The following is a 27,177-nucleotide window of genomic DNA, read 5'->3' on the forward strand; positions in this document are numbered from 1 at the left end:
GCTAGTAAGTAAGTGTCTCAGGACAGATTTAAACTCAGGAAGATGGGTCTTCTTGATTCCAAGCCCAGTGCTCTATCTACTGAGCTGCTTAGTAGTGTCTATTTGAAGAACAGGCACAGGCATAGTAGAGAGGCTCACATAAGAAACACATGTGGCCAAAGCAACTCACACTTCAGGAACTTCAGAGTCCATTCCTTTCTCCAGAAAGTTTCGCCCTGCTCTTCCTGGTCACTCACCAGCAAGTCTTCAGCACATTTCAATTCCCCATGGCCAGGGCTGACTCTCTTCTCAACTCAAAGCTGAATCCCCAACTCTGAATTCACCTGGTTGAGTGCAATGTTCCCTACAAGGAGACTGGTTTCAAGGCAAAACGCCATAGCTAGAGTACGGGGAGGGCGGAGGATGGGAAGGCAGAGGAAGAGAAAGAAATCTCCTATTCCAGAGGTGAGGAACTAACTATATACCCTCTCTAGGACTGGGATCCTAATCCCTAGCTGACTTTGTTCTCTGTTAGGACGTGGTCACATTCTACCTCCATTGGGGGTGAAAGGGCCACAAAGAGTGGGTTGTTCCTTGACCAGCTTGCCAATGGCTAGGGTCCTCTGATGCCACCAGTTTTGAGAAGAAAGTTTCTGTTTCCTGAAGAGGTAACATTGTATAACTTCTCTGTACCTGCCATCAGTTGGCCTAGAAAAGTGGAGGGAGGGCAATAAATTGAACAGGTGCGGCCTAACTACCCCCTCAACCTTAACTACAAGTAAAATGGTAAGTAGGGCTCAATAACTTAATAATTCTCTTGCTCAGCGTGAGTACACCTTCCTCTCACTTCTTGCCCTTTAATGTCCAAAGAACTACAATTCCCAGCAACGCTCCCTTCTCTCCAAATGGAGTCTTGGAATAGAGACTTTCGGGAGTTGTAGTTTCTTCAGGAAAGGGGGCGAGGCATGCGCGGGGCGGAAGTGCGGACTTCCCGGCTCCGTCCTCCTGCCCTCACTGGATAGGATCGAGGCTCCTCCGGTCGCTGCAGCCGCCGGTCCGCCGCCACCGGCCGTGCTCCCAGCTCAGGCTACCCTGCCCGAGCCCGGCACCAAGAAGGGTGAGTGGCGGTAGTGCGGCCGACGCCGCCATGCTCCCTGCCGGCTCCTCCCCCCGCCCAACCCCGCTCTGGACGCTTCCCACCTCCCCCCACCCCCGCCCTTTCTTCCCTTACCCCACTCCCCAGGCTGGTATCTTTCCGTCCCTACCTGTGTCTCTCCTGGATTGTGACACCTCTCCGACCTCGGGCTGGCGCCTCCGTTTCTCCCGCCCACCTCGCTCCTCACTCCCCGTGATATCTGCTCTGGCTCCCCATCCCCCTCCTACTTGTCCGGCATTTTCACTCCTTCCTCCTCCTCGACCCACTAACTTTCTTTGCACCGAACCCACCAAGAATCTCCTTTTCCTTCACTAGGACCTTGTCTCCCCTTTCAAACTTCCAGCTGACACTTTTTCTCTTCCCAGACTGACACTTTCTTTTGCCCTCTCTATCACTGGATTGGCACCCTGGCTTCTCGGTGCCTAGCACCATCTATATCCCCCTCTAAAAACCACTCCTTTCTTCCTGCTTGACACATCGCTTATCAAGCCTGTTTCCCTCCCAAATCGCTATAGGAAACTCATTGCTCTTTTAAACCCCCACCCCCAACTCTGTGTTTCTTCCTACCTCTACCAACTTAGATAAATGACTCCTTTCCCAGCTAGCCCAAGAGTATGGAGAGAACCAGGTGTGACTTCAGATAGGTGAGGCTGTTGATGCATAGTGAAGTGTGCTGGTTATTCAATGTAAGGAACTTGTGTGTATTTATGAGGTATAACTAGGTAACTTGAATCAGTCCTTCAATTTCACAAGTGATAGTCTACACGCACAGCCTCTCCTTCATCTCTCTCCCTCTTGAAGCCATACACTCCCCCCCCCCACCCCCAAACATAGACACACACACACACCTTTGCCCAAAAAGATCATCCATAGCTGGGCTGCAGGGACTGAGGTCAGCCCCTGCCCCTGTTTCACACCAGGAGCCTTCAGCTGAACAATGTGTCCTAAGACCTTGCTCAGTGTAGATCTCCTGAGAGAGCAAGCAGTGTCTCTCCCCAGTGTACTGCCCCAGTGAATGAGCCTTCTATTCATGCCTTGGGTTCCCTGCTGAAAGGCACATTGAAGGAGCCACCATCATTTCACTCTCCACCAGTGTCCAGCCTTAGCAATAACCTCCTACCCCATGCAACACAGGCCATCTGCAGAGAGAGCATTCAGGTGAAAGAATTCCAGGAAGCTACCACTGTGTTCTGGGGACCTTCCTGTTAGTAAAATAAGTGCAAAGCCATATTCCCTTTTGTTTAAAAATCGCCTGTCATAGCCTAATGTTGTTAAACATATACATGCCTCTTTGTATTTATTCATTTAGCTGGAGTTAATCTGAAGGGAAATGCCCATGAATTTATACCATTTGGCTGTCTTTCCTTCCCAAAATTTCCAAACCTAGACATAATTCAGCCATATGTTCAGAGTATGTAACTGTTTTTCAAATAGATTGAAAGCATTCACTATCCTCCAAATTTTGCACCTGTCCATTCTATGATTCCTTCTTACCATACTTAACCAACATCATCAGGTTGATACAGGAGAGTAATAATGAGGAATAAAAATGATACCACTTGCTATGGGCAATATTTTCAGTGTTTATTATTTATTATTAGAATTACTGGGTGACCCTGGTCTATGTACTTATCCTGTCTCAGTTTCCTCATTTGCAAATAGAAGTACCTGTCAGCATTGTTGTAAGGATAAAATGAGATATTTGTAAAGCACTTTGCCAGGGCACCTAGGTAGCACAGTGGATAAAGCACTGGCCCTAGGATTCAGGAGGACCTGAGTTCAAATTCGGCCTCAGACACTTGATATTTATTAGCTGTGTGACCCTGGGCAAGTCACTTAACCTCCATTGCCCCACAAAAAAACAAAACAAATAAATAAGTAAAGCACTTTGCAAACCCTCAAGTGCTATATAAATATTAGCTATTATTATTAAAATTCTTACTTGGCCTGCAACTTGTATTTTTATTTTAGGTCTTCCTTTCATTTGAACTTCAAAGTACTTTGTAGTTATTAACTTGAGCAGAAGTCACAGGTGTACTTTAAGATAGGTGTAATGAATGTTAATATTCTCTTCCTCTCAAAAACCAAGATAACCAAGACCTACGAAGATTAAGAATAGCCCTTAACCCTGAAATAAGTCAGTGATATAGGCAGGAATATAAGATCACCTTTTCAGAAATCTATGTTATACTCAGGAGTCATTGACTGGGAGTCTAGAGAGCGTGAGGGTTTTTTTTTAGAGAACTAGGTTTTTTGCTAACTCACTAGGGCCAGTGACTTAAGCTCCTTGGGCCCTGGTTTCCCCTTATTTAAAATGAGAGGATTGAATTAGGTGTGGGGGCAGCTAGGTGGTGCAGTGGATAGAGAACTGGCCCTGGATTCAGAAGGACCTGAGTTCAAATCTGGCCTCAGACACTTAATAATTACTAGCTGTGTGACCCTGGGCAAGTCACTTAACCCCAATTGCCTCACACACACAAAAAAAGAATTAGGTGTGGAGGGGTTTTTCCCAGATTTTTTTCATAGCTCTTAAATGCTATGTGATTCCATTTCTATGACTCCTAGAACAATTGGGAATCTGCTGGAAAGCTCTAATGGTTATATTTAAGTGAATAGTTAATGACCACTTTCTGTGGATGAGCTTTCAACTTTCAAAATGCTTTTCTCTTTGGTTAGATCAGTTTATGGACCTTCAAATGCTTTTTAGTTTGGTAGAAAAAATATTGGGGCAGCTAGATGGCTCAGTGGATAAAGCACCGGCCCTGGATTCAGGAGGAGCTGAGTTCAAATCCGGCCTCAGACACTTGACACGTACTAGCTGTGTGACCTTGGGCAAGTCACTTAACCCCAATTGCCTCACCCAAAAAGGGAAAAGAAAAAAAAAAGAAAAATATTGACCAATTACTAAAGAATTCTGTTTATCAGAAGAATTCACAGCCTTCCCCTTTTCACTGTGTTTATTTTAATATTAAATGTATGACCTTAGGTGGAACCAATATGGCAGAGTGGTAAGAGGCAGTGCCACAAGCTCCCCCCCAAAATCTTCTGAACAGATCTAGAAAATGCAACAGACCAAATCCTTATGGGAAAATCCAGAAAAGGCCACAGTGAGTTGTCCAGTGCAGCTTGGCTTGGAAAGACAGATAGAGAAGTCTGGGTACACTGAGGACAGGATTGAGCCAGGAGTACACCAAGCCTGGTCATTGCAGTGCCCTGGAAGAGGCTGTGCCTGAGGGTAAGAGGACTTATACGGAGGCACTTTTAGACCCTTACAGGGCATTGTGACAGGGACAGGTGCAAACTGACAGCTTTGTGACCCCTACCTACTTCCAGGTCACAGAGTGAGAAAGGAACTTGTGCAGGGGAATGTCATTCCAAGTAGGGAGACCTTGGACCATGTGTGGAGAAAAGAGGAAGTTCTGAACCCAGCAGAAGCAGTGGCGTGATTCAGATCCAAACCTCAGAACAGGGTCTTGCTTCCAACTTCTACCTCAGCTTGAAGAGAAATAAGGCAAGAATCCCAGATTTAAAGAGGGCCTACAGTCCTGCCACTCTGAGCCAACAGAGCTTTCCAGCCTGGCTATTGAGGGCATAGTCCAGCAGCAGTCTACCCTTGTTAAGAACTGAGTCTGAAGTTCAGAACTCAGACCAGAGTGAAGAGAGCAAGCAGACATTGCCCTGGATCAGACCATTTGGCGAGCACTGAAAGCTTACAGATTCCCAGACTGTCCCTGAGAGCCTGAAATAACACAACAGAACCAGCCTAGACCTTCCCTCTAGAAGTATGGCAGAGCCTGACTCTAACAACAAGTTCAAAGTCAGGAAGTAGGCTGGAAGAAGAAGCAATAAAAAAGAACCCCACTATAAGGAGTAATTAGGGTGGCAAGGGCATTGAAGACACAAACACAAAAGAATGATTCCAAAACATCTACAAGCAATGCCTCAGAGAAAAACACAGCTTGGGCACAAACTCAACTAGAATTCCTGGGAGAGATGAAGCAAGACTTTTTAAAAAGTGTTTAAAATGTTTTTATAAATGGAATGAGAGAGCTCGAGGAAGAAAATGAGAAAGAAATTAAGAGCTATGGAAGAAAGAATTGGAAAAGGAATTAACAGCTTATTTAAAGGTATAAAACCTTGCCCAAACAACAAACTCTTTAAAATGGACCAAATAAAAGCTGATCACTTCATGAGGCAACAAGAAATAATGAAATTTTAAGCCTGGAAAAAATAGAAGAAAACTTAAGATATCATAGCAAAAATAACTAACTTGGAAATTAGAGGAAAAAATTATCATCAGGAGTATGACATCAGGAGGTGATGTCATGACTTGCAGTGAATTGGATTTAAGTGAGGGAGGGCTGTGTAAAGCCATCTGAGTCCAATGGCAAGATAAACCTCAGGAGATGGCCCTGAATGTTTGAGGCAGTCGGGGTTGTGACTTGCCCAGGGTCACACAGCTAATGTCAAGTGTCTGACATGAGATTTAAATTCAGATCTTCCTGACTCCAGGGCCAGTGCTCTATCCACTGCACCATCTAGCTGCCCCACTAACCAGGGAAAGCAAAGGGAAAGGGGAGAAGCAGGGAGCAAAACACACTCTAAAAATGTACAAAAATATTTATAGTGCCTTTCAAGTTAGAAAAGAATGGGAATATGAGGGAGTGTCCATAAATTGGGGAATAAACAAGTTATGATAGGTAAATATGATGGAATAGGATTATGCTAAACTCTTATCCAACCAGGATTCCTAAGGAATATTGATGAAGCATGCTACCCACATCCTGATAGATAAGTAAAAGACTCAGAATGTTGATTGAGACAATTTTTTTTTTTAAACATGGCCAGTGTGGAAATTTTCTTTAAATGGACTTTGTAATGAGTTTTGGTTTTTTTGTGTTCTCCATTTGGGGGTGTGGGGTGTGAGAGGATGAGAAGGCAGATCAAGTATTTTTTTTTAATGTACACCCCTTATAAATCGATCAATTTAAATAGATCTAATGTCTCCTGATTTGCATTCCATTCCTCTTACCACTGGGTAGTTTTTTGGTTTGGTTTGGTTTGGGTTTGGGTTTTATGAATGTAGATTCTTATGGCATATCAGAAGGTGGCGCTTAAAGTCTAAGACAATAGCAGAAATACAGAGAAAATTATAATGGATACCATTTACATAGCACTTTAAGGTTTGCAATGAATAAACTCAACAAATAAATAAACGAGTGTACTAGCAATTGGGGGTAATTGCATTTTGTAAAGTAGTTGATTGAAGAATGAGATGATTTAGATACTTATTTAGAAATGAGATTATGTGGGTTTGGGAGAGAGGAAGGAAAATAAAAGGCTGGATGAAATTCACCATAATGACAATGCTTAGTAAGATAATGTGAGGCTGGATTTGAGAATGAAGAGTAGGCAAGAGTTTCTTGTTTAGTTAGGTGAGTGCTATGGTAACATTGCCCACTAGAACGGAGAAACCAAGTACAAAACTGGTTAAATGTAAACAAGATTCATGTACTGTCTAAGGGTAAGACTACATGACCTTGGAGATTGCTCCCTTCATTTATAATTCTATCATGATTATGATTCTCTAACAGGGAAGGAAGCAAAGATAAACCATGTCCATGCCTTGTTAAACTCCCATCTGATTTCCACTATGGATATGATTACTTCATTCGGAGTGGGAGGTTCTTTTTTGTGTGTGTGATAGATTTTTTAAATTACCAAACTAGAAGAGACCAGTAAATTTGTTCATAATTTTCCCACAGCCATTTGCATGTTGGATGGATTGTTATAAATTGTAAATTATAAATTTTATTAATATTGCTCTTGACATCTCAAAGAAGCTAAAATCTGTCATCTGACCCTGAGTGGGGTACAAGGCAAAATGTTAGCTCCATTTTATTTTTTTATAGTATTTTATTTTGTTTTTTCCCAAATACATATAAAGAGTTTTGGTATTCATTTTTGTAAGATTGTGAATTCAAAATTTTTCTCCCTCCTTCTCTTCTCTCCCCTCCCAAAGCCAGCAAGCAATCAGATATAGGTTATACACTACAGTCATATTAAATGTATTTCCACATTAGTCATGTGAGAGAAGAATAAGAGCAAAAAGAAAAAAACCACAAGAAAGAAAAAACAACAACAACAAAGCAACAACAAAAGTGAAAATAGTATGTTTCAGTCTACATTCAGACTCCATAGTTCTTTTTCTGGATGTGGAGAACATTTTCCATCATGAGTCTTTTGGCAATGTCGTGGATTAGTGTATGGCTGAGAAGAGCTAATTGCATCCCAGTTGATCATCACAATGTTGAAGTTACTGTATACAAAGTTCTCCAGGTTCTGCTCACTTCACTGAGCTTCAGTTCATGTAAGTCTTTTCAGGTTCTTCTGAAATCTGCCTGCTCATCATTTCTTACAATACAATAGCATTCTATGACATTCATATACCACAACTTGTCTAGCCATTCCCCAATTGATGGGCATCCCCTCAATTTCCAATTCTCTGCCACCACAAAAAAAGCTGCTATAAATATTTTTGTATATGTGAGTCCTTTTCCCTTTTTTATGATCTCTTTGGCATATAGACATAATAATGGTATTGCTGGGTCAAAGGGTACGCACAATTTTATAGCCTTTTAAACATGGTTCCAAATTGCTCTCCAGAGTGGGAGGTTCTTATTTCCTCATTTTCAATCCCTGTGTGTAAAACAATTTCATTTGGCAAAATGTGGTGGTGTTCTTTGTGGAGCCACTTGTAACTTATAAGATTGCCTGATTGCTAAAATTCTTCTTAGAGTAAGGAAGAAGATATTACAAACTTGGCCATCCATTTTGGCCAGACCACAGGTCTGCTATTTATTATTTATAATACATATAAATGTTAATTGTGAAGCTGTCAACCACTGGTCACAGACTTGAGAAAGATGGCCACTTTGTCATTAGATTAACAAGTCATATGGGTAATGATTTATATGAATCATTATAAGCTCAAAGTTTTGGAAAGAGATGGAAATTCTTTCTCTCTGTCCTTTCTGAGCAATTGGCCTGGCTCCTCCCCACCCCAAAAAAAGGCCTAGAAAATGAGTTGGAGTACCCCCCTCTGTGATAATTCCCCCAATTTGTACTTGCGGGTTCAGTACCTAGAGGATAGTTGCTACTTTCTCATTCTGGAGTATCCTATGGATACTTACTCCTAGAGTGAGCCCCTACCATTGCAATTCCCATTAACAGCCAGCTAATAGAGAGCTCTTAGCAAAGACATTTACCAAATGGTGTGTTAAAAATATTAATTACAAAACATTCCACTTCCATTTCCCCTTGCCCATCCCCCCAAAACAAAACAAAAGTGGAATACATTCTCCTATAAATCACACAGCTTCTATAGAAAGAGTAGGCATAAAGTAGGAATCCATAAGGGCAGTTAGATGCCTCAGTGGGTAGAACTCTGGGCCTGGAGTCATGAAGACTTGAGTTCAAATGCAGCCTCAGACACTTAGTAGCTGTGTGGCCCTGGACAAGTCACTTAACCTCTGTTTGCCTTAATCCATGAAGAAGGAAATAGCAAACCACTCTAGTATCTTTCCCAAGAAAACCCCATGGACAGTATGGTCCACAGGGCCATAAAGAATCAGACATGGCTGAATGACAAAAGAAATGCACAAGTATAGAGAATGTGTGGCCAAGGTAACTGGTGCTACCAGGCCTCAAAGTGCTTTTTCTCCTATAAAGTCTTCACAGAGCTCCCGCCTCCCTCAGGTATAATATCTCTGTTAGCCATGTAGCTAACTAAGCTGGGCTTCCATAATCTGTTCCTTTATTTGTCTTGACTCTCAGTTGCCAGAGTTAGCTCTCTCTAGTCCTTAATTTGCTCCCTTTTCCATTGTCAAAGGTCTTGGTTCTTAAAACACCTTCTCTCTATATCTGTGTTTGTCTGAAGTGTGTCTGCTCCCTAAACTGTGCCTTGAACTGCCTTTCCCTGTCTCCCCAACTGTTGGATGGGATGTCTCCTTCTGGGTGAATATATCCCCTTCTAGATTCTGTGACTAATGGGGGTGAAGAGAAAGAAATCCCTTCTTCCATATGAGTGTCCTTCACTGTTCCTCCTGATACTCCCTTGAACTATCTGTCTTTTAATACCAGAAGAACAAAGTACATCAATAATGTAAATGGTCCTTCCTTCAGTTATTGTTCGGTTGTGTTCAACTCTTCATGACTCTAATTGGGGTTTTCTTGGTAAAGATACTGGAGTGGTTTGCTATGTCTTTCTCCAGTTCATTTTACAGATGAGGAACTAAGGCAAACAGGGTTAAGTGATTTGCACAAGGTTACACAGCTAGATAGTGTCTGAGGGCAGATTTGAACTCTGGAAGATGAGTCTTCCTGACAGGACTCTATCCACTGTGCCACCTAGCTGTCTGTCCATGGTCTTTACAGGTATTCTTAAATTCCAGTCTGTCTTTAAAGATCACCAGAAATGATCCATCATCAGCCAGTAGAAATTGCATTTTCTGATTCACTCAGGAAAAGGTGTTCACATTATTATAGAGATCACTGATTGTTAACACCTTGCTAATACATTAATGGCCTTATCATCAGTAACTAAATCAGCTGTGGCAGAACAAAACTAAATCACCCCTTATGTTACTATCCAAGGATCCTCCTCATTTGGCTAGTGTTGGACATATTTAGAGGGAAAAATTCATTCCATTATCAACCTTTACTTGCCAGTAATTCTTATTTCCTAAACTTCACCCTCCCATCTCATCCCCAGTACAAATCTGGATTTGGGTGTCTAAATGTAATAGCCTGCTATGGCAAATCCAAAGCAGAAAATGTATTTGATGGTGATTGGTCAACAGGGCTTTTGCCACGTTGTTTGATTTGAGGCTCTTGGTATTTGCCATCAGCTTTCAGAAAGACAACAGAATCTGCTTTTACCATCCAACAGGGAAGTATTCCTTTGGCAGACAGCTGAGTAAAAAAGCTTAGACTGTCCTGCTCTGTAAATTTGGACGCTTCTAAGTGTTTCATACTCATCAGCAAGAATAGTGGGGCCATGGAGGAAAGCTGTCTGCCCTTTAAGACTAAGGAGGGGGCAATGCTTCTAGGAGCTACTTACTGGCTGCCTAGGAATGGAAGGACTATACCAGTCTTTTTGAGGAAGCAGGAAGTTGGGGGTGTTATCACTTGTTATCTCAGGATATATGTCTTTCACTAGCACTGCCTAGATCCTGGAAGGGGAGGAGCTTCTATTTAGCTAGTGTTCTGCCACCTGTCACATAACGCTGAGAACTCTAGCTGTGGGGAGGGAAGAAGGGGTAGGACTTGCCAAGTGGTCTAGTAACTTTAATCTGCCGTGTTTTTAGAGTTGGGTGACAGCCTAATGGATCCATGAAGGTAAGTGGCTCTTGAGTGTACTTTGGGGAGAGCTGGGCTATGGCATCTTTGTGTAGTCACCAGCATTGGGCATTAGGAGGAATATAAGCTGCTCCCTTGCTTGCCCCTGTGCCTCACAATACAGGAACCTGCTTTGGATGTCATAAACTGACCCGATATGACTGGGCCTGCACATTTGTTCAGAATAGCTGTTTTTACAAGCTGACCATAATCATATGTTGTTTCTTTAGACCTCTTTTTACAGGAAAATACTAGTTTAACTGAAACCAACAGATGTATGAGAGGTAGAGCTCCTTATACAGCTCCCTGATGAAGTGGTGGAGAGGGAATTGGGCTGCAGAACAGCTCAGATAGTTTGTATTGCTTGTAGTTATTATTGCCATGTTTGTTGTTACCTGGTATTTAGGCTTGCACGATATAAAGAGAACATCAGTGGAACTTTCGTTCCTTTAGGGTTTCCTAGATAGCAAAAGATCTCATTCAGACCCACCTGGAGAGGTGGACTTGACACCCTATGCCAACGGGACTTTACTCTGTCATACCTTGTTAACATCTTGTTCAACGTTGGGTTGTTGGATAAAGGGAAAACAAGCATCAGAATGAGCAATGATATTGGCAAACATTTCTTGTGGTAGTTATCACACATTAACAAATGATTTGGTAGTTCAAAGGAGGTGGGCAAGATTGGACAATTCAAGATGAGTCTCTTTTCTTCTCTAGCTACTTTGCAGGTCTCAGCCCTGGCCTCCAGTGGTCTCTTTTGTTGTTTATAAAAGGGAATTAAAGCTCTTTCTTGAATAAAAACACAAGCAGTTCCACCTGTTCCAGCCCTTTACACATAAGTAACCTCCCAAGATGTGCCTATAGAGAACAAAAGAAATGGAATACAGTCAGAAGCTTTTTGGAGTAGTTATAAATAGGTTTTTAAAAGGGATTTTTTTCATTATGATCTATTATAGGAAAGTATTTTCTTAGGACACTAAGGAAAAGACAGAAGCCTGCTAAAGGACGAATAGGTCCTGCATGGTATGACAGGTCTCCTTTTTAGGGCAAAATGTATGTATAAATGCCTCTCCACCAGCACCATTGAAAAAACAAGCAAGTCTGTAAAACTGAGACATGCAATTCAAACATCTTACCTCTATGTACCTTGTGTGCAATTTAAAATTTTTTTTTTTTTTTAGTGAGGCAATTGGGGTTAAGTGACTTGCCCAGGGTCACACAGCTAGTAAGTGTTAAGTGTCTGAGGCCGGATTTGAACTCAGGTACTCCTGACTCCAGGGCCGGTGCTCTATCCACTGCGCCACCTAGCTGCCCTGTGCAATTTTTTTTACTGGGTTCCCCACCCAAGCAGGTCTTAGTGACAAACCTTAGTCATAAAAATGAGGAACATATTTCTGAATAGTCTGGGAATCCCTCAGCAGGGTAACTGTACTGCCCTAAGCTTGGTAACTTTGAATGCATCTTCCTGCTAAGATTTGGCATAGTTGTAGATCCCACTCTGCAGAGGCTTCCAGGAGCCATTAATTGACATGTTTGACTCCATCATAGAGATCTGTGCCCTTTGCATTATCTGCGCCCTGCCTCACTAAAGAATCTTAGCTTTATATCTGGAAAGGCCCTGATGGGCCATCTCATCAAACCCTTTTGTTTTATAGAAGGGGAAACTGACAAGTTTATTTCTTTGTTGTTTAGAGTTCTGCACCTGGAGTCAGGGAGGCCTGAATTTAGATCCAGCCTCAGAAACTTACTACTGTTGTGACCTCTGGGCAAATTGTTTGACCCTACTGTCCTGATCTGCAAACTGGATAGCACTTATCTCCCAGAATTGTTGTGAAGATAAAATGAGATAGTATTTGTAAAGCACTTTGCAAATCTTAAAGAGCTGTGTAAATGCCAGCTATTATTATCCAAGAAGAAGCAGGCATGATACATGACAGAGGCTGAATGTGGACCCAATTCCTCTGATTCCAAAGCTGGTCAGTTCTTTTTCCAAGGTCCCATGCAGCCTCTCTGATCCTTATCTGGCCAGAAAGGGAGAGTCTTACAGCTTGATTTCTCAAACTGAAGCTGTGAATTCCAGACTGAATAATCTGGGGGGAAGGGGGAAAGAAGAATCTAGCTCCTGTTTTGAACTGTTGGAATGCTAGGCAGCAGTCCCACTGTACAACACCATTTAAATCAGTCTGCACATATTAAGCACCTGCTGTGTGTAATCAATTGTGCTGGTTATACAAAGACAAAAACAAAATAATCCCTGATCACTAGGAGCCAACATTCTTATGGGAAAGATACCATGTACACAGGAGAAGTACACAAGTGTCTAGATCAGGGCATCTTAAACTTTTTGCACATGCAATCCCTTTTTGCCCAAGAAGTTTTTATGTGACCCCAGGTATATAGGTATATAAAATGGGTATACATAACCATTTACTGTTGCCAAATTTTTCATGATTCCCACATTCAGTTACATGATCCCATATGGGGTCACCGCCCACAGCTTAAGAAGCTAGGATCTTGAACTTCAGAGAGAGCAGTTTCAGTTGAGTGATAAGAAGAGAGTAAATGGAGGCACTGAGCCGGGATAGGTTTCTCAAGGAGTTTGGCTGAAAAAGGAAGGAAAGATATAGACCAGTAGCTAGCAAGAATGGTAGGACCTGGTGAGGTGTTTTTTTCTTTATTATTTGGTTTGTTTGTTTTAAATGGAGGAAAATTAAGCTTGCTTTATAGGCCATAGTGAAGGAATGGATGAATCAGGAGAGACTGAAGATGAGAGAGAGAGAGAGAGAGAGAGAGGGAAAGGAAAAGGGAGAGGGAGAGGGAGGGAGGGAGGGGTCAGGGGTCAGTGTTGGAGGAGATAGAAGGGACTGGCATCAAGTAGATATGTAGAGGAGTTGGCCACGGTGAGAAGGGCTGCATCATCATCAGAGACTGGAATAAAGCAGGAAATTATCCAATATGAAGGCAAGAAGTGAAATAGAAGAGCAAAGGAGCTCTTTCCCAATGGCTGAAGCTCTCTTCTTAGAGCATGAGGTGAGAGCCTTAGCTCAGAGGCTGAGGGAAAAGGGGGCTCTGTGTGAGGCCCAAGAAGAGAGAAAATTGGAATCAGCCACTGCGGTAAATGAGAATCAGGGAAGAGTTCCCATTCTACTGGTCTCTAGATACTTTGCAATTAGTTCTTTCTTTTTGCCATAAAGTCCCATGAAAACAATGGATGGGAGAGGGGAAGAACTGGGGAGAAAGGAGGAAAAATTGTTTAACAGGAATAACTTTCTTAGGGACTTAAGAATTAAAGAGCCGTTACTTGGGGAAGTATGGGCAAGAGAGAGAGGGAGGGAGGGAGGGGGAAGGTGGGAGAGGGTGAGGGAGAGGGAGAGGCAGGTATTGACTATAGCAAAAATAGCAGAGGAATGAGGAATTGGGAACAGCCCTCCTGCCTGGAAGTTGCCAACATGCCTCTCTTCCTTTCCTTGCTTTTCATCAAGTGTGTACTAAATCCAACATGTTACTTTCAAAACTACCCTGCTTATCTTTGCTTCCTTCTGTTCTCTTTTATGCACTTTTAAAAATGTTTCAATGGCCCTCTGCCTTTTTATTCTTTTTTTTTTAAGTATCATTGTCAATAATCCCTTCTCCACTCCATCTCCCTCATTAAAACAGAAGGGGGAAAACCCCTTGGAACAAGTAAACATGATAAAGCTACAGCAGTCCACAGTGGTACTGTTAGAGAGGTGGGTAACATAGAACTTCTTGAGATGTGGTTGGGCACTGCTTTGGTCAGAGTTTTTTTAAGTCTTCCAGTGTTGTTTTTTCTTTATGGTGTTGCTGTAATTGCATACGTTTTTCTCATGTTCTTTCATCACATATCAGTTCATACTTTCCAAGATTCTCTAAAATCATCTCTTTTGTCATATCTTACAGGTTAATGATATTTCATCATGTTCATACAACACAATTTGTTTGGTCATTCTACAATCGATGGATACTTCCTTAGTTCCCAGATCTTTTTCTTTTCTTTTTTCTTTTAATTCTCACTTCAGGATCAGGAATTTTGTTTTTATTGTGACTATTTCCTCTCTAGAATTATCCATCACTCCCCACCTGTTTTCCTGTTGAGTTTAGTGTATTTTTAACACCTAACTTTATTTGTGGGTGTGCATGTGTATTCAACCCTCCTTTGTCTGGTTCAGATAAGAATGAGGTTCCCAGTTGCCCACTTCCCCAACCCCTTATTCCATCTCTGTATACTTTTCTCATGAAACCTTCAGTTAGGAGAAATAGCAAGTCTCCTTCCTTCTTCCCTTCTCCATTAGTGTATTCCTCCTTTTAAACTACCATTCTCTTTCCTCTTTTTAAACGCACAGTCCACCCCCAGGTCCTCTGTTTTCTCAATTAGTTCTCTTAATACTCTTTGAAGACTTCCGAGTTCTGAAGGGGCCCTTTTTTCCTTTCCCATTATTAGAATGTTAGCCCTTCATCATAATACAGCCCCTTCTAATTGCTCTAATAAATGTGCCTCCATTGATTTCTCTAGAGTCTGGTATTTTGCATTTCAAAGTTCCTACTCAGCTCTGATCTTTTCATCAGAAATGCTTAAAAGTCCCTCTATTCATTAAAGGTCAGTCCCCCCCCCCCAGAAGATATTTATCTTTTCAAAACAAGTTATTCCTGATTTTAAACCTTTATCTTTTGTCTTTTGGAATATTGTATTCCAAGATTTTCTTGCCAGGTCTTGTGTTACTGTGTAGTTCTTTTGGTGTTTAAACTCTTTCTGCCTGCTTGCAATTTTTTTTTCTTTGACATGTAAGCTCTGGATTTTGACTATCATTGGTAGGATCTTTTCAAGTTTCTTTTTGGTGATTGGTGGAGTCTTTCCAATGATTTCTTAAAATATAACATACAGGCCTTTTACAATTTTTAAATCATGGTTTTCAGGGAGTCCACTAATTCTTAAATTATTTCTTCTGGAGCCGTTTTCCAGGTCAATTGTTTATGGTAAATAACATACCTTTTTTCCTCCTGCCTTCCTTCCTGCCTCCCTCATTCCCTTCCTTCCTTCCTTCCTTCTTTTGTCTTGATTTTATTCCAGTATTTCTTTTTTTTTAATTTTTTTTTACATATAAGGTATTTTATTTTTTCCGTTACATGTAAAGATAGTTCTCAACTTTTGTTTATACAAGCTTTACAATTTCAGATTTTTCTCCCTCCCTCCCCCCTCCCCTAGACAGCAGGTAATCTGATATAGGTTATATCTATATATCTATATACATATACATATATATACACATAATAACATTAATCCTATTTCTGCATTAATCCTGTTATAAGAGAAAAAATCAGAGCAGTGATGCAAAACCTCAAAATAGAAAAAAAAAAAAAACCAACAGCACCCAAAACAAAAGAAATAGTATGGTTCAATCAGCATCTATACTCCACAGTTCTTTTTTTTTTTTCTTGGATTTGGAGATCCTCTTCTATCATGAGTTCCCTGGAACTCTTCTGTACCATTGCATTGGTGAGAAGAATATAGTCCATCACAGTAGGTCAACACTCAATGTTGATGATACTGTGTACAATGTTCTTCTGGTTCTGCTCATCTCACTCATCATCAGCTCGCGCAAGACCCTCCAGGTTTCTCTGAACTCCTCCTGCTCATCATTTCTTACAGCACAATAGTATTCCATTGTATTCATATACCACAACTTGTCCAGCCATTCCCCAATTGATGGGCACCCCCTCAACTTCCAATTCCTTGCTACCACGTAAAGAGCAGCTATAAATATTTTTGTACATATGGGTCCCTTTCCTCTTTCCATGATTTCTTTGGGAAAAAGACCTAAAAGTTATTCCAGTATTTCTTGCTGTCTCATGAAATCATTGGTTTCTATTTGGTCTATTCTGATTTTCACAGAGTCTGTTAATTAGGGAAGACTTGCCATTTTATTTTCTAAGCTATTTATTCTTCTTCCAATTCTTTTCTCCAAAGTTTTTATTTCATTTTTTAATTTATTTCATTCTTCTAGGTCTCTGTAGAAAATGCATTTTTTCCTTTGCATCTCTGCTTGAAGTTTTTGTTGTTGTTGTTGTTGTTTGGTCTGTTTGTTTTTTTATTTATGTATTTTAATTTTTCTCAATTACACATAAAGATATTTTCTGAGTTCCAAATTTTTCTTCCACCCTCCCTTCTATCCCCCGCTCCCAAAGGCAATAAGCAATTTGATATAGGTTATACATTACAATCATGTTAAACATATTTCCACATTAATCAGAACAAAAGGAAAGAAGAAATGCAAGAAAAAATAAAGAAAAATAATTTAAAAAGCAACAACAAAAGTGAAGTCAGTATGCTTCAGTCTGCATTCAAACTCCATAGTTCCTTTTCTGAATGTGGAGAGCATTTTCCACCATAAGTCTCTTGGCATTGTCTTGTATCGTATTGCTGGGAAGAGCCAAGTCCATCTCAGTTGATCATTACAAAATGTTGTTGATACTGTGTACAATGTTCTCTTGGTTCTGCTCATTTTACTCAGCATCAATTCATGTAAGTCTTTCCAGGTTTTTCTGAAATCCATCTGCTTATCATTTCTTATAACATAATAGTATTCCATTACATTCATATACCACAACTTGTTCAGCCATTCCCCAATTGATGGGCATTCGCTCTAATTCTTTTCTGCTTGAAGTTTTAACAGACTTAGTCTCTTTCTAGCTTAGATTTTAGGATATCTTGGTATCTACAATAATTCTTTATACTTTTCGGTATCTTCTTAGCTTTACCTCTCTCTCTAGCTTGAGTCCTTATGCGAAAGCCAGATTCTGCCCTCTCTTTCACTTTTGAGTGTTATGGTTGGTCTTGCTTGGTCTTAGATTCATAGTGCTGGATCTTCAGAGCTCTCTATGGCATCTCAGGACAGAATGCTATGGACCTGGGAACCCAAGGACACGGGCATCCTAGTTTGAATAATGTCACTCCTGGTTGCTTTGAAAGTCTCCATCATGACTGCCCTGGGTCTTTCTAGCTAGGGAACCTTCCTCTCTTACTGCTTCTAGATAGAAAATCTTACAACCTACATACAGTTAGCTGTATCTGGCCAGTCTCCAGTCCATTGTGCAACTACCACAGGTGCTGATTGCTAGGCTTGCTTCTCTTGAATGACTTTTTATGCAATTCTGGAGTGAAGAAAGTCACTTGTGGTACTTGCCCCTGTGAGAGCTGCTCCCTTCAGGCAGCCATTTTGGCCAGAAGGCCTGTATTTCTTATAACACAAAATTCAACATTTGGGTGTTGGTTTTATTGCTCAGAAGGAGCCAAAGACCTTGTCTGTGCCAAAAGGTGATGAAAGCCTGCATAGAGAATTTCTGGTGCTCTAGACAGTGGAAGATCATCTGAATTTGGTTGTCCCTTGATTTTATTAATAATAGTAATAGTTGGTATCTGAATAGCACTTTTAAAATTACAAAGCAGTCTCTTCACAACAATATGTATTATTGCAGGGAAGCAATATGATAGATGACACAGAAACTATAATTGGTTTTTCTTAATTTTTTTTGTTTGTTTTGGTTTTTTTGTTTTGTTTTTGCGGGGCAGTGGGGGTTAAGTGACTTGCCCAGGGTCACACGGCTAGTAAGTGTCAAGTGTCTGAGTCCAGATTTGAACTCAGGTACTCATGAATCCAGGGCCGATGCTTTATCCACTGCGCCACCTAGCTGCCCCCTATAATTGGTTTTTCAATGTGTTTTTTGGCCGTGTATAGGTGTGGCTATTGTTCAGATAAAACCGTAATGAAGACTTGAGACAGGAATAAGATTATTCACCTTTCCTGTGCCCCCTTACTCAGTTCTTTTACTGTTGCTCACATTGTACCAATGATGCAAAAGCACCAGTGTAAGAATAGCTCTCCTTACTATCTGTCCTCTTGTCTGGGACAGGGGAAAGAAAATTATTTTGCTTTAAAACAATATCTCGGGGGCAGCTAGGTGGCGCAGTGGGTAGAGCACCGGCCCTGGATTCAGGAAGACCTGAGTTCAAATCCGGCCTCAGACACTTGACACTTACTAGCTGTGTGACTCTGGGCAAGTCACTTAACCCCGATTGCCTCACAAAAAAAAAAAGAAAAAAAGAAGAATATCTCTTCTTGCTAGATAAAAGCAAAGAGGGAACATGCTAATAGCTTCACAGGATTTAATTAAGGAGAGTCATAATGTTAGCTAAGTATTAAAAATAAGACTGCAGATGGACAAGTTATCATTGAAAGAATCTAATCGGAAATAATTGGAAGTTGACTATATTTTTGAGGTTATTGACATCTCCCTTCCCTTTCTGGATATATAGGTCCCTGCTGACTTTCAGTCTGATGCCCGTCCAACCTTATGACCACTTGGAATGGAATGATTCTATGCACTCCCTTCGGATAACTGTAGGTGGACTTCCTGTCCTTGCGTCCATGACCAAAGCTGCTGACCCCCGCTTTCGTCTCCGCTGGAAGGCAATCGTAGTATCCTCACTGTGCTTTGGTATTGTATTATTGCTACTGTGCTTCCACCGTTCATCCACAGCAAGGACAGTCCCGCCCAACGTCCACAACCGGAGGCTCAGTCAGTTTTCTGGTGACCGTTACAATGATACCTATCCTCTTTCACCACCCCAGAAGACTCCCAATGGAGTTCGATACCGAATTGCAGTTATCGCTGACTTGGACACTGAATCTAGGGCCAAAAAAGAAAATACCTGGTTCAGTTACCTGAAAAAGGGCTACCTCACCTTGTCAGAGAGTGGAGACAAAGTGACTATAGAGTGGGATAAAGAAGATGGAATCCTGGAATCCCACCTGGCTGAAAAAGGAAGGGGCATGGAACTCTCAGAACTGATTGTTTTCAATGGAAAGCTCTACGCAGTAGATGATCGAACTGGGGTGGTCTACCAGATTGAAGGCTCCAAGACAGTGCCTTGGGTGATCCTATCAGATGGAGATGGTACAGTAGGAAAAGGTAAATTGGAACAGAGTTTATTTCCTGAGGGCAACCGGTGGTGGTAGATGAAGAGTTTTGCCCATCTGTAGTAAAAAACTAAGTTGGGACATGATTAAGAACCTATCTTTGCTACTTCTGTCCAAAGTAACAAAGCTAGAATGGTGTCCTACTCCTCAGGATTAAAGAATTCTACAAGGAAAGTATTCGGGGCTAAATTCAGTGTTATTTAAATCTTTCTAGTAATAAGTTTCATTTCTAAATAAATGAGTACTCCCAATCCCCTATTTATCTTTCTAAAAGGAAGTTGTGTCATTGGCATTATTGCTGTAAAATAATTTTCTTTTAAAGATAAAGTTTTAAATTGGTTCTATGGGGCAGCTAGGTGGCGCAGTAGACAAAGCACCAGCTCTGGATTCAGGAAGACCTGAGTTCAAATCTGGCCTCAGACACTTGACACTTACTAGCTGTGTGACCTTGGGCAAGTCACTTAATCCTCATTGCACCGCGCCCCCCCCCCCCCAAAAAAAATTGGTTCTCAGGTTAGGGCTTTAATGTTTATTCTTAGATATGTGGCAAAATCTTTTCCCCTGTCCTCTCCTTGTGATAATAAGAAGCTTGTATCATTGTCTTCTTTTTATGCCCACTAAAGAGTGTGTGTGTGTGTGTGTATGTGGTTATGTAAAATTAAAGCTAAGATCCTGTTATATAGGGAGACATTATGATACACTGCCTTTGGAATCAGAGGGTCGGGATTCAAATCCTCTTTGATACTTACTATCAGTGTGGCCTTGAAAAAATCAATTTCTTATACACCCTGGGCCTCATTTTCTTTACCAAAAAATGAGAGGGTTGGACTAGATGACCTTAAGGTCACTTCTGCTCTTAATCAATGATCTATAACCCCATTTAATTAAAATTGAACTTCCATGAAACGATTGACAGCTTTATGGCTCTATGTTTCCCTATGCATCTATATCTTCCCTAAAAAAGAGATTCAATTCAGGAAACTAGACAGAAATACTGGAGCGAGGCACGCTGCTTCATAATAGGAAAAAAAAGATATGACGATAGGAAAAGGTTCTTTAACATGGAATAGGAAGGAATGCCTTAACAGAGGGGTATGAGAACATGGATGTTTCACAGTGCAGACTCAGCTTGGCTCTAATACTCTGTTCATTCTGTGTGTCTTCAACTCAGTAGCAGCCTTTACATATTTAATGGATTGTTAAAAAAAAAAAAGACTATGGTGAGTGATGCCACCAAGTACTCTGTCTAGGACATAAAATCTCCTCTGTGTTTACCCAAGATTCAGTGTGAATAGCGTGGCAGATGACTGCCACCTTTTTTCTGGCTAGGAAATTGTCAGGAGTCAGACTGAAGATTTGAGTTGTGGCCCATTTCCTTGGATAGCCAGTTATATAAAGAAAACCCACAAGATTAAATCATCATTTAGGACAGCTTTGTTTGAGATTGGGACAAATAAGTTTGCCTACAAATTGTGATGGTTTTCTTCTAACAACTATGGTAGGTAATACAGTGCCTATCAGTGACTTTTTACAGGGGATAGTAACATCATCATTGTTATTGTTGTTCAGTCATTTTTCAGTCATGTCTGACTCTTTGTGACTCCATTTGGGGTTTCTTGACAAAGATACTTAAGTGGTTTGCAGTTTCTCTCTCCAGCCCATTTTATTGATAAGGAAACTGAGGCAAACAGGGATAAGAGACTTTCCCAGAGTCACAGAGCTAGTAAGTGTCGGAGGCCAGATTTGAAGTCAGGAAGATAAGTATTCCTGACTCCATACACCTAGCTGCCCCAAAATCAGCAGTAGGGTTGGCCTTTATGTAGCAATTTAAGGTTTGCAAAGGACTCTACCTGTTACCCCTTTTGATTTACAGAACAAGCCTGTGAGGCAGGCACTCATTACTATCCCCATTTTGTAGATAAAGAAACTGAAGTTAAGAGAAATCAGATGTTTTGCCTAGGGTCACACAGCTGTGTCTGAGACACGATTTGAACTCAGGTCTTCCTGACTCCAATTCACTGTATTCACTGTGCTACCTACCTAGCAGCCAAAACACTGAATTCAGGCAATAAGGATATATGTGTGTGTGTGTGTGCGCAGTCAGATAGTTGTGTGTATATAGTTTTTTATATATAGTTAATATGGGGAGGTGGAGTACGGGGGTAGAATTGATCTTCCAAGAACAGATTGAGGGGCAGCTAGGTGGCGCAGTGGATAGAGCACCGGCCCTGGAGTCAGGAGGACCTGAGTTCAAATCCAGCCTCAGACGTTTGACACTAGCTGTGTGACCCTGGGCGAGTCACTTAACCTCACCAAAAAAAAAAGAAAGAAAAAAAAGAACAGATTGCAGTGGACCATTTCAGAAAGTGCTTCTGTCCATTTAACAGTCACATATTGGGAGGCATTCAGAAGGGAAGAAAGGTACTGAGTATATGCTAGAACACTAAAGGACTGTGGCAGCTTCTAGCCTCTCTTTCCTAGTCTTCCTTTTATTTCTGTGGACCAGTTAGTGCTAGGGGCTCCTCGGGGCAAAAAGTGAATTTTTTAAAGGGACACGCTCTGAGCAAAGGCATCTTATCTTGGCTCAGTGGAGACACTCTAACTCTGAGCATCTTCATCTCTAGGTTTTAAAGCCGAATGGCTGGCTGTGAAAGATGAGCATCTGTATGTTGGAGGCCTGGGCAAGGAGTGGACCACTACTACTGGTGAAGTGATGAATGAAAACCCAGAGTGGGTAAAGGTGATTGGCTACAAAGGAAATGTATATCATGAAAATTGGGTGTCTAACTACAATGCTTTGAGAGAGGCAGCTGGGATTCGCCCCCCAGGTAAGATATTCTAGGAATTCCCTTCAGGATTGGATTGGATTGTACTGCCAGAAAGCCAGCAAGAAAGCTGTGGCTTCTTTCTATGATCTCAGCCAAAATGGTCATTTGATCTCCTTGCCTTAAAATGTAAGCATGTAGGTAGGTACCCAGGACCGTCGTTCCATTCTATGTCAGTGAGGGTTGGTGGGGAACGTTTGAAAATCTGTTTCCCCATATAACCATTTTTTCTCAATTACAGATCCTTTCATTCTATTTCCCTATCCCTTCTATGAAGCTGACTTCCTTTTAAGTCTACTGTGGTCCTTTGTAAACTGACAGAACTCAGCAACTTCCTCCTGAGATGTATCTGGTTTTCAATAGACATTGGAATATATTTAATATAATTCCTGAAGCCGTTTTTCCTCATGGTGGAGACAGCCCAGGACCCTAAACCTTGGGAATAGCAGTGGCCCCCAGATCACCGAACCCGTTTCCAGCCCGGCTACCAAAGCCGTTATTGAAGGGAGAAATCACTCTGAAGAAAGGACCTACCTTCCTTATTGCCACCAGTAACAGTGTTGGCCCATGGTAGCCCCCCAAGCCCACTCATTCTGCTTCTGGCCTAGCCCTTACAGCCACTGTCTGAGGAGACAGCCCCTGTGGATGAGGGAAAGCTAAGCAGCCTAACTGAAGCAGCCAGGCACTCTGAGGGAGACAGAAAGTAAGGTGAAATGGGCAAGTCTGAACACAGCCACCACCTGGAGGCAGCACCATCTCCCCTTAGACCTTAGTGGAGACAACCCAGAACCCTGAACCCAAGAGTCTTGGGAATAGTGGTGTCCCCTAGGCCCCTGGACCTACTTCCAGAACAAACTCCCTGGCCATCGTAGAGAAGGGGCTCACCATCCTTACGTTGATACATTCAGCTAGCCAACTGCCACCAATCCTTAGAGAAGTGCAGGAGCTCTGGGGGTAGAAAACTCCCTCTCCCCCAACCTCTGCTCTTGCTTCCAGCATAGCTTTCACAGCTGCTGTCCAGGGAAGCGACCCCCTGTGGACAAGGGACCAGCCTGTTCCCCCCCACACACACAACTACCCTGCATGGCAAAGGTGGGCCAGCCTAGCTGAAGCTAATTTTTCTAAGATAGAGACAGGAGGAACCGAGTACCAGGCAGGCACTACCACCACGACCACTATCTCGCCTTAGACCCCGATGGAGACAGCCCAGGACCCTAAACCCCAGAGCTTTTGGAATAGCAGTACTTCCAACCCAGAGTCATGATTCAATATCAGAAACTGATAGGGTTTTATCAGTGGAAAATGAAGAGGCATTAACGTCCACTTTGTCTCTGCACCCTAAAGACCATGGGACCTTTTCATCTGAGTTGTGGCTGAAACCTTTCATATGCATTGAGCTCCTTGAGGGCTGGGACTCTCTTTTCTATTTGTATCCCAAGTGCTTAGAACAATGCTTTGCAGGAGGTTAGCACTTAATAAATGTTTCATTTACTCATATTTTGTAGCCTCTGGGATGGGATTTAAGATACATTTGAGGGGCAGCTAGGTGGTGCAGTGGATAGAGCACCGGCCCTGGAGTCAGGAGTACCTGAGTTCAAATGCAGCCTCAGACTCTTAACACTTACTAGCTGTGTGACCCTGGGCAAGTCACTTAACCCCAATTGCCTCACTAAAAAAAAAAAATTTTTTTAAAAGATACGTTTGAGTTCTGGTCAGCTGCTATTAATCCCTTTTGTTTCTTTAGGCACATTACTTGACTCTCTTTTTTCTATCTGTAAAAATGAGGGATATGATCCTCTTTTGTGAACTTCTTCCTAGGCTAGTACTCTTCCATGATCACCACCTTCTCTAGGACAACTCTTCCAGCTTCTTCCTACAGCCCGCTCCCCCACCTCACAAATTAGAATCTCTGCTAGCCCTACTTCCCTCCCCTTAACTCTTTCATTGCTCTTCCACCCCTCCGTTAAAATATGGGGGAAAGAACAAAATGAAAACTCAAAGTTGTGGGGTTAGCTGCTCTGGGGAAAGAGAGGAGATAATTTAAACTAATGACTAAAATAATATGGCTGTGAAATTTCATTTATCCTCTTTCCCCTGCTCTTTGTTGCCCTGGGTAATTAAGAACAAAACCAGAGTATAAAATCTTCCTGAAAAATATGGAATTCTTAAGTGAAGATGGATAATAAAGCTGGGACTTGTGGAAAAAATACTCAATTAATACAGCATCAAAATGGTCTTTGAGCCTCTGAAAAGACCTATCCTTGTGTCCAAAGAAAGTTTGAATTCCATATTCAGGCTTTTCTTCTACATTCAGGGAACTGGGCAGTTGATTTGAGTGCATGTGTCTCTGATTGTAGAAAGGGGGAGATGTTGAGTGACAGTATTCAGTTGCTAAGTAATACAGGTAGAGAGCAGAATTCTTTTTCACAGACTATTAAATCCATGTACCTCTCTGTCTCTCCCCAGGTTACCTAATTCATGAGTCAGCTTGTTGGAGCGACACATTGCAGCGATGGTTTTTCTTGCCCCGTCGAGCCAGTCATGAACGTTACAATGAGAAGGAAGATGAGCACAGGGGTACCAATCTTCTCCTCCATTCTGCTCAAGACTTTGGAGACATCTCCGTGAGCCACATTGGGGAAGTAACCCCAACACATGGCTTCTCTTCCTTCAAATTCATTCCTAACACAGATGACCAAATCATCGTGGCCCTGAAATCAGAGGAGGATAATGGCAAAATTGCTACCTACATCATGGCCTTCACTCTAGATGGACACTTCCTCCTCCCAGAGACCAGGATTGGGGGTGTAAAATATGAAGGAATAGAATTTATTTAAAACAGAAGAGAGAGAAAAGACTTTTTTATGGAACAGAGTCAAGTGGCTAGAATATGTAAGCTGGTTTTATACAAATGAGAGGACTTTAGATTTTTATTTTTATGATTTCTTTCTTTTTTTGCTGCAGTGAGAGATGTGTGCCCTGATTGGGTGGTTGCCAGAGGAAGGAGATCAGTTGAGGGGATATCAGTTCCAAGGTTTCCTTGCAGTTGCTGAAATGGCCACATCTTCAGTAATTGACCAGTGGCTTGTGTTAGTGGTGGTTGTGCCATGGTGTGTTCCCACATTGGCACCTGGTGGTAAAAGACAGTCATTATCTTCAATTCTGCCCATGCTGTGCAGTTCACTTCCTGCTGCAGGACTTGTGAGCAGTTCCAGCACCTAATTTCCACCACTTCCATTTTCTTGAGGAAAATATTCAAGAGCCAGTAGAGATTGGGGGGAAAGATGGCCTTGATTAGGGAATCTGAGTCTGTGAATACTAATACTAAGGTACCAGGAGCTAATAAGTGCCCCGAGAAAGAAGGCCAACACTTTTCTTTTTCCAAGTTTTATATAAGATAATCTCCCTCTCAGTGGCAGCTGACCTCATTTTACCTTTTTGGGGCAAGCTACATTATAGCAGCATGGCACTTTTAAGTCTAACTTATTTTAAGAAACAATAATGTCCTTTATTATAAAATTGAATCACCAAATTTAATCACACAACAGGAAGCCCTATACTTAAGTCATTCACCCATCAGATATAAGTGGCCATTGGGACAGTCTGTTCTGGGTCAAGACTAAAAAATATATCCATACAGTGAAAGAATGTTGTAATTAGATAGTTCTAGTTAGTAAAGCAACTTTTAAAATGGTCTTGAGCCCTGGGGCAGCAGATAGGAAGTTAACAGAAAAAGAAACTTTAAGCTTCTTCAGGAACAAATTGGAAACACTCATATCACCAAAAGCTTTCCCAGAGGCCTTGATTTTTCACTTTCTTCCCTTTTAAGTGGAATGATGGTTTCAGACATAAATTTATGTTCCCTGGACTTCTTTATTCCTTGGAACTTAGTGTTTGGAGTTGATGCCCAAGCTCCAAATTTCCCTGAAATAATTTTAGTGGGGCATTCATCATCCTACACCCTTCTATCATCTCACCTTGATCCTCAGGCTGCCTCTTGTTTTCCTGATGTCTTCTCTCAACACTCCTTGGTACAGGCAAGGTAGCGTGGAGAGAGAGAATAACTAGGAAGAAGACGAAGAAGGGAAGTTTCTCTCAGTGTGCAGTGTTCCTCCCTAAAATAACTACCTCATTTTCTTATTTTGTTTTCCCTATAAGAAAAACTGTCCAATTGATGGGTATTAAGGATGGGTGAGCAAAATGAGAGGATCTTCCTTCCTGGTTTAATCAATGACAACTTTTTCACAACTTGAAACTTTGATACAGTTTCTTAGAGGGAATCCAGCTATGACCTTTCTTGTTCTGAAGGTCTCTGTTTCTTTATGCTGTAAACAAAGGGGGAGGGGAGTAAATTTAAGTTATTGAATAATCCTCATTTACCTAGAACTTATAGGCACTAATTCACCTCCAACTGGTATACACATGTGCCCCGAACTAGGCTGTCTGTATCGTCTCCTCTCCTCTTTCTTCTGTTTGGCAAATGTCAGCTGTGTGCGGACTGCACAATTAAAAAGCAAAGAGGTTGTGGGAGGACATGGAAAATTTAAGAGAATCATTAGTTTGGAATATTTTATGCCAGTTTTAAAGTCAGGCATGAGGAGGACCTTTTAAAGTGTTTTGAGGTCAATAAGAATGACTTTTGACTCCCAGGCTTGGCATTAGTGGATTCAGCATTTATAACATGGTCGGTGATTTGCCAGTATCTTTAAATTGTTCTGCCTTTTTTTTTTCCTTCCCTCTCTCTTTACTACTGTAAGTAAACACAGTGATTGTGTTCCTTGCCTGCTGGATCCATGTGTTATAATAAAGTTTCAGAGGGGAA

At 41.6% G+C, this 27,177-nt stretch overlaps 2 protein-coding genes across 2 annotated transcripts in view; one reads left to right on the forward strand and one right to left on the reverse strand.

Annotated features, from left to right (window-relative positions):
• Positions 1-1,310, reverse strand: part of C1QTNF1 (C1q and TNF related 1) — a 72,871-nt gene extending 71,561 nt beyond the window's left edge. The window contains exon 1 of the mRNA XM_044002789.1: positions 1,245-1,310. The gene's annotated coding sequence lies outside the window, so the exon portion shown is untranslated. The remainder of the gene's footprint in view (positions 1-1,244) is intronic.
• Positions 949-27,177, forward strand: CANT1 (calcium activated nucleotidase 1). Its single transcript, XM_044002787.1, has 4 exons — positions 949-1,096; positions 18,867-19,522; positions 22,155-22,358; positions 24,822-27,177. Exons 2-4 carry the CDS (start codon positions 18,889-18,891, stop codon positions 25,190-25,192), a joined length of 1,209 nt encoding a protein of 402 aa, XP_043858722.1. The 5' UTR covers positions 949-1,096; positions 18,867-18,888; the 3' UTR covers positions 25,193-27,177.

Source organism: Dromiciops gliroides, chromosome 4 (assembly GCF_019393635.1).
Source record: "Dromiciops gliroides isolate mDroGli1 chromosome 4, mDroGli1.pri, whole genome shotgun sequence".
NCBI lineage: Eukaryota > Metazoa > Chordata > Mammalia > Microbiotheria > Microbiotheriidae > Dromiciops > Dromiciops gliroides.